Source organism: Drosophila mauritiana, chromosome 3R (assembly GCF_004382145.1).
Source record: "Drosophila mauritiana strain mau12 chromosome 3R, ASM438214v1, whole genome shotgun sequence".
Taxonomy (NCBI): Eukaryota; Metazoa; Arthropoda; class Insecta; order Diptera; family Drosophilidae; genus Drosophila; species Drosophila mauritiana.
In genome coordinates, this window is record NC_046670.1 from 28,488,008 (window position 1) to 28,495,066 (window position 7,059).

Consider the following 7,059-nt stretch of genomic DNA (forward strand, 5'->3'; position numbering starts at 1 on the left):
AACTAACGTTAGAGTTAGATCAATTAAATGTAGTTCAATTACAGCACTTACTTTATGCATTGTATTATATTTCACATCAATTATATCCTGCTGGCGAGGACTTCTATTCAACTTACTCTGATTCAGTTCGTTCCCAGGACCATTGATCCTGCCCTCATCGAGAAGTCAACTCCCTGATCGGTAGCATCCGCGGACCCTGCATAATTTCCGGAACTCGACATGCCGCCGGACGCGTGTTATCCAGTGATTACTCCCTGTTCGGTGGCACAACTTCTTGAATTGAATGTGCGTCGACCTCAATTAAGGCAATCAAGTCGGGTTTTTGGAGGGATCCTTTACCCGCAGAATTCACAAATTACACAACAGCTTGTTCGAGTTTTTAATTGAACGTAATTGGGGGTTGATCCTGCCCAGAGGCATTTGCCTTGCAGTTTTCCCCGCCTCGCGGCTTTCCCAGGGCAACCACTGCAGCTAGAAGAAATCGAGCATTGAACCCTTTCCACCAAAAGAAGAGGCGAGGAGAACAGAGTGGAGGAGACGGGAAAAGGGAGTCGCCATGCACATGGTTGCTACTTGGCGGACTCCACATGCACCCATTTCCATTCCCGTTCACATGCACTTTTTGCCGCCTGCTCCGCGTGCCCCACCGCACCCCGCGTTTCCCATTTTCCTATTTCCCCATTTCCCCGCCCATCGGGAGTTTCCATCCATTCCGTTCCAAGCGACTGCTAATGGATTCTACGCGGCGCTCTTCTGCCCTTTCCTTGCTTTATCACTTGTCCACTTCAACAGCACCAATTTCCCCTGGTCCTAGACGCCCATAGCGCTGTACACTTGCAGAAAAGATGCGATCTAGCCTTCAAGGAAATATGATTTAGTTGCTTATTCGCACGCTTTTCCGAAACAGATGGCACTCTGTTATGAATTAGTTCTCAGTATTAATTTGTTTACACATGGAACTGCTCTCTTGAAATATCTCCGAGTGTCCCCTACTCCTGGCATTGCCTTCCATTCCGTGGTGGGGCGAATGCACTTTGCCAGCGCCAAAGGTTTGTTTTTCCTCTGCGCTCTCCTTCAGCTCATTTGCCCCTTGGCCTATCGCACGTTTTTCTCCTGCTTTCCCGTGGCCGAGGAAAAACTATGCCTCCTCCTGCCCCGCTCCTCTTCGCCGGCATTTCCTTGTGCCCTCCACATTGTATTATTTACGCTCGCCGCCCGGTCTTGTGATAAGCCTCTGCGGGTCTTCCGCCCCTCGACCGTCCGGGAGGATTTTAAAGTCATCGCCGGACAATGTCCCAGACTTGCGGCTCTCGGTTTTCCTCGCCAGCGCCGCTGATAAGCGACCTCGGGACCGCGCGCCTGGTCAACGCCCCCAGAAGAACGCACTGATAGTGGGCAATGCTCGGTCGTTCCTTTTAGGACCTAACTATTGATTTTTTTTATGATTTTATCGTGTCATATCAGCGAATCGAGTCATGCCAGGATGTATAGTAACAGAAACAGCGATTTTGACCGCCGGACACACTGAAAACAATTACATCGTTTATTGGAAGATGGAAAAGACTTGAATAGGCGAAGAAACGGTTATCGTCAGCTGCTTATGTCAATTACAAAGTAATCATAAAAAGCAAATCTAAAACCTAATTGGGATTCACTTCCTCAAGGAGTCATTTACCTTCTTGTGTAATTATTAGCATTATGATAGAGACGGAAAACTTTTCAGTGCAGATACAAACACTTTGATAGACTGCCATAACTCCTGGCAGCGATAAGGACGGGAATGGGCCCTGTCCCAGGACGCTTATCGAGTGTTGATTTGCCTTATCGATGTGGCAGGGCAACGGCTAATCGGCAACAGGACTCATCCCCATGCCCATCCTCCCTCCTCCTCCGGCGATAAGAGAACAACATGGGTATCGATTCCGGAGTTTTCCCTTCACACTGGCGTGGCACTGTGTTTTTTCCACATATGGCACTATACTCGTACGAGCTGTCTTTACCTTGGCCAAGTGTTACCTTGCCCAAAACGTGAGCGTTGGCAAACTGCTCCAATTATTTGCGAAATTCGCTTCGCTCGATTTTGGATGGCCAAATGTGTGTCTCATGAGTGCCCGAAGCGCTGCTGTTGCAACATTCGAGGCATTTCTTGCTAACTCAGTAAACGTGAACGGAGAAGCCAAGAACAGCCAAGAACAGGCCCCCAAGAATACCCCCGTATCGTGGATGTGTGCCCAAGAGCCCCCAGGTAATTAGGTCATCGGTTGTGGTTGTGACAATTTCGCGAAACGCACAAGAAACGAACTGCGACAGCAGAAAACTTGGATGAAAAATGACGATGCGAACTGTGCACTTTCTCCCACCCTTTCCCTTAAGGAAAGGCCACATGCCAATATGGCCCAAAGGAAGGAAGCTAGTAGGTCTTCCAATAACACATATTCAATCTACAAGGCGGCTAATAAACAGAGTGCTCGGGATGCAAAAAAGCAAGCTAGCGGTCAACTGGGCTTGCCCTCCCGGCGTGGTCGGTCCGTAACGGAGATCATCGCAATCAACTGTGACGTCGTCAGATCCCTCCAGGAAAAATATTGCAATGCCTTCGTCATCGAATGACCGCTTCTCCAGCGGCTCTCCATGCCTGCGTGGCCGAAAATCTGGTTGGTCCGTCAGGGAAAGCTTGAGGGGAGCGGGCAAGGGATCCGCCAGAACAACAGCCAAGCCCAGACCCTGGATATTCGAACGGTAAAAGACTAGTAAGGGGCGAATCATCCGTCAGCAGGAAAGACATACAATTACCAGGCAGCCCATGAACAGCCCTACTAGAAAATTGATTTCCATTGGGCATAAATTTTGAAACAAATATTTGACAAGCCGATAAAGGGTATAGCTGACCCACACTATATCCTTCATATATCGAGTTTTCTTTAAGATGCCGGTTTTCAACTACTTCCCAAGAGCTTTGATCGGCTCACCTTTCAGCCTGCTAGAACTCTTGACTCGAAGAATGACGTTGAGGTCCTCATCGGAAGCTGAAGATTGCCGAGTATTCAAACGGGTGAAAACCGCCAAATTATGAAACACAGTGCTCTTGAACGCATTATTTTAGTCATATTTATTTCATAGTTCTTGGGATTAGCAGGGGCTACAGGCCAACAACGACCAAAGCTGCTTGCTTACAAATATGATTAGAAATATTTTTATTTTGGCTTTTTCTTATTATATTTTGTTATAGCATCGCAAGCCAATCATTAATAAAAATCATTATCAAAACAATTCCCATTCTTATATAACATATTCGAGTAGTGGCCAGTGGTCAGTGCTGCGAAGAAAGATAAAGTGCTCCAACGAGAGCTGCCAAAAGTAACTGGAACTGGGTAACCGACTCATGCTCACTCACATGCTGGCAACTCAGCCACTTGGCCAACACACAGAGCCACTTGGCTAAAATGAGCGGCTCAAGGTCATCACGCCACACAAAAAGAAACAAAACGCAGACGAAGAAAAATGCTGCAAATCTCTCGACGTCTAACTGCAGCCAAAGTCGCACTTGCAGTCGTCTCTCGATGGCCTCGAATCTCGAATCCGCTGCAGCAGCAACAACCCAGCAGCTCCATCAGCTCCCCCAGGGGGGCAACAACAACAAAAGCGGGCTTACGAAATCACGAGCCATTTGAATTGAATGAGCCACGCAGATCGTGGGCTTCTCAGGGGGAGGTGGCGAGGTAGGGAGCGGTGGCCAAGCAAGGCTCATACACTGAGGAAAAACTGCATCAAATTGAGCCTAGCTATTCATTCCTCTTAAGTACAATCAAAAGCAAGCTTGTACGAGTAGATATCAGACATCAGAACTTCAACGATACTTTTCTCTCGCTGCTTTAGATATCAGACATCAGAACGATTGTGTCCAACTTCAAAGATACTTTTCTCTCGCTGCATTAGATGGAGTTACAAGTCAAAAGCACTCTCACACTCGCCCAGAAACAGGCACATACAGACAAAACAAAGCTCGGCGCTTACAAAATTCACACAGTGTTTCAATTGCACTTCACAAGGGAACCTCTGTGTATCGGGGAGCACATCTCTCGATCGTTACAAAATTGTAAGACTTCCCGTTCCTCTCCCTTTCCATCCCAGCCATCCAGTCCCACATACAAATCGATGGAGATGGAATGCTAGTCGAACACCGATCAAATAAACCGCAAAACTGCCCATGCCCAAAGCCAGCTAAGATCATCAACGGCATCAACGGCATCATCAACAACATCAACATCGTCAGCAGCGGATGGAGAAGCCTAACTGAAACCGAATTTCGGGATCGGAACTCTGAATACCCTGCGAATGAGGCATAGATATTTGCATCTTAGATATGAACTAATAGTTTACATTGGATGATTCAAGCATCCACATTGAAGAGATCATCAAGAAATAGTAAAATAAATAATAAAATATATTCAATTGCAATATTTCCAGTTTATAATGGTTTTTTATGTTCTTTATAAATTCCAGCCAAGTTAATATCGTAAAATATTATGAATATAAATATGCCTAGATAGACAGACCCCTCTGTATCTCAAAGCCCTGAAGTACACAAAAATCTAATGACGTCGTCCTAAGCAATGAAACACATAATCACTGCGCAGTAGAGCCCAATAATGATAATGATACCCTTTGGCGAGGGTATGGAAACTTTGTCGCTTTGTGGGCGGCATCAAAGTTGCCGTTCACTTGCAATTGCGATCCGATGGTGGGCGGCGTGGAGCGGGTCGGCTCCTCTAGATTTCAGATGGTGGATGTTGATGGCGACTCGGCGAGTTGGTGGACGGGTGGCGTGCCTCGGTGGCATTTGGTGTCATTCGAAGTTAATTGCTGGGAACGAGCGACAGAGGCCGCCGTACCTCGCTTTTGGCTCTGGCCCGGATTTGTGTCAACTCTTAAGGTTAACCTCGTAATTATGACTGCTGCTGCCTGCGTCTTCGGTTTTCCTCAGTTCTGTTCTCGACGGTTCCCGTGATTCGAGTAGCAAAGAGTTGGATACTTAATTCGAAATCAAACATACTCAAAATTACTTTGTTTTTTAAAAATTCCTAACGCTCATTCACTAGATGATGAGCTTTCCATTTGGGCAGCAGTAGATCGACCGTTAGAAGCCGGTCTCACACATACATACATGTGTATATCGAAAATAGAAATCAAAAGCATTTAACTGCGGAAAAAGTCGCGGAGAAACCCTTCTCTGTCTTCCTACATTTCCTATTTCTTTAGCTTTTTCCCCGCCTCCTTTCTCCACTCCCCCGGTTTCCTTCGCCCATAGAGCACCCTTTTCCGAGTCAGCTTTTCTTTGTGGTCCCAAGCCCGCTGGCGCTCCTCGTTCGGCGGCTCTGGAGTGTGAGAAAATGAGAAAATCAAGGCAGCTACAGATGCATAGATACTCAGATTTGAACAGAGACGGGACGATCTGGCTGTACCGCTCCGTAAGAGGTTCCGTCTGGGTCCGGTTCCCGTTAGAGCTGGAAAAAGGGCAAAGCCAGCTCAGATACATTGGTATCTGCGGAGTGAGGATCCCTAGGAAGACGCGAAGCTGGAAATCCGAGTAATGGATTTCGAAACTTCGCCAGCTCAGCTTTCGTTTCGATTATGAAACCCAAACCGAAAGAGTGGGCGGAGGAGAAGGTTTCCTTTATTACTCTGGAAATTTCCCTGGGGAGACTGGCGAGGAATTCAGGTCAAGCGGGCTTAGGAATTTCTGTGGCGAATCTTGGGAGAATCCCTGGCCGGGTAAACTGAAAATATATATGTATGTACACCAATACGACACTAAACGGGCGAGAAAGGCAGTGCTTAATTATTCAAATGTTATGCGCAATTTAACTCTTTGTTGTTGTGGCTTATGTTTTTGTTTTGTCCGTATTATTCAACTGCCATTCGATTTCGTTTCGTGGCGACTCCTTGATGGGCAAGTTGGCCAAGTGGGAAACCAGTTTTAGAATCGGCCAAAACCCAAATAGCAGCCACCATCATCGTATTAGAGAATCCCACGCAGAACGCGTTTCACTCACTCACTCACTCACTCAGCTTTTGGCTAACGAAGCGCACGACTTTGGTCTAATAAAAGCAAAACACACATGTGTCCATGGAGACGCACACAGGGGCAGAGGAAAACCCCCACGCACAGGCATCTCTGAAGGTTGGAAAGCCCAGAGAATACACAGGGCGAAACTCTGAGAACTAACCCATTCCAGCGGATGCCATGAACACCATAGTATATGTAAGCACCCAATATTCAAAGGTAATTTATTAAGCTTTCCTCTAATAGTGCAATACTTTTTACCGAGCTCAATGGCGAAATAAAGACTCGCCCTCGGCTTGTGGAGAGTTTTTTATTAAAAGCAAATTTCATCTCAAATAATCCCGCTAAGGCAGCAACAACAATTAAGCAATTAATTTATTTCAGCTGTGTGGCACTTTGAATAGCGGGAAAAAATCCAAGCCGAGTAGTAAATGGCCCGGCAGGCGGCCAGATCGGATCAAACCTGTTGAATCGCGGTCCCAGAACAGAACTCTGGGCAGTTCCCATTCGAGAGAGTGCTTAGCCAAGCGGGTATACCAGATACTCGTCCACTGACCGTGTTTCACGGGGCAATGCAAATTGTCTGGCTACAGACAGCGGGGTTAAAAGGGGTGGGCCCTAGGCAACCGAGGGATGCATTTGGAGCGCCCTGCTGAATCACTTCAGCGGTGATTCATGCCGAGAACGAACGTAATTGTCTATGGGCTCCACCGAAATTAGTTTCCAAGCTAATGTAAGCTTGCGAAACAATAAAAAGGTGTGCAAGGAAAGATCAATGGAGGGTATGGCGGGTTATGCAAGCCAATTTTACCCCTTGCTCAAAGGTCTCCCCATATTACACGCTTTCATAACAGAGGGTCCCATCCCGTAAATAGGTTTAAAACCAAACCTAACTAACCGATTGTACTTAAAAAGGCGATTAAGGCTTCCATTATCAGCGCATAAAGAGAGAGATAACGGCCTTCCTAGACATGTCTTATCTGTCGCCCAAGTCT

At 46.8% G+C, this 7,059-nt stretch overlaps 1 protein-coding gene across 1 annotated transcript; it reads right to left on the reverse strand.

Annotated features, from left to right (window-relative positions):
* Nucleotides 1-2,269: 2,269 nt before the first annotated feature.
* Nucleotides 2,270-2,907, reverse strand: LOC117144783. The gene is made up of 2 exons (XM_033310152.1): nt 2,788-2,907; nt 2,270-2,724 (listed from the first exon to the last, which is right to left on the reverse strand). Exons 1-2 carry the CDS (start codon nt 2,905-2,907, stop codon nt 2,437-2,439), a joined length of 408 nt encoding a protein of 135 aa, XP_033166043.1. The 3' UTR covers nt 2,270-2,436.
* Nucleotides 2,908-7,059: the final 4,152 nt, after the last annotated feature.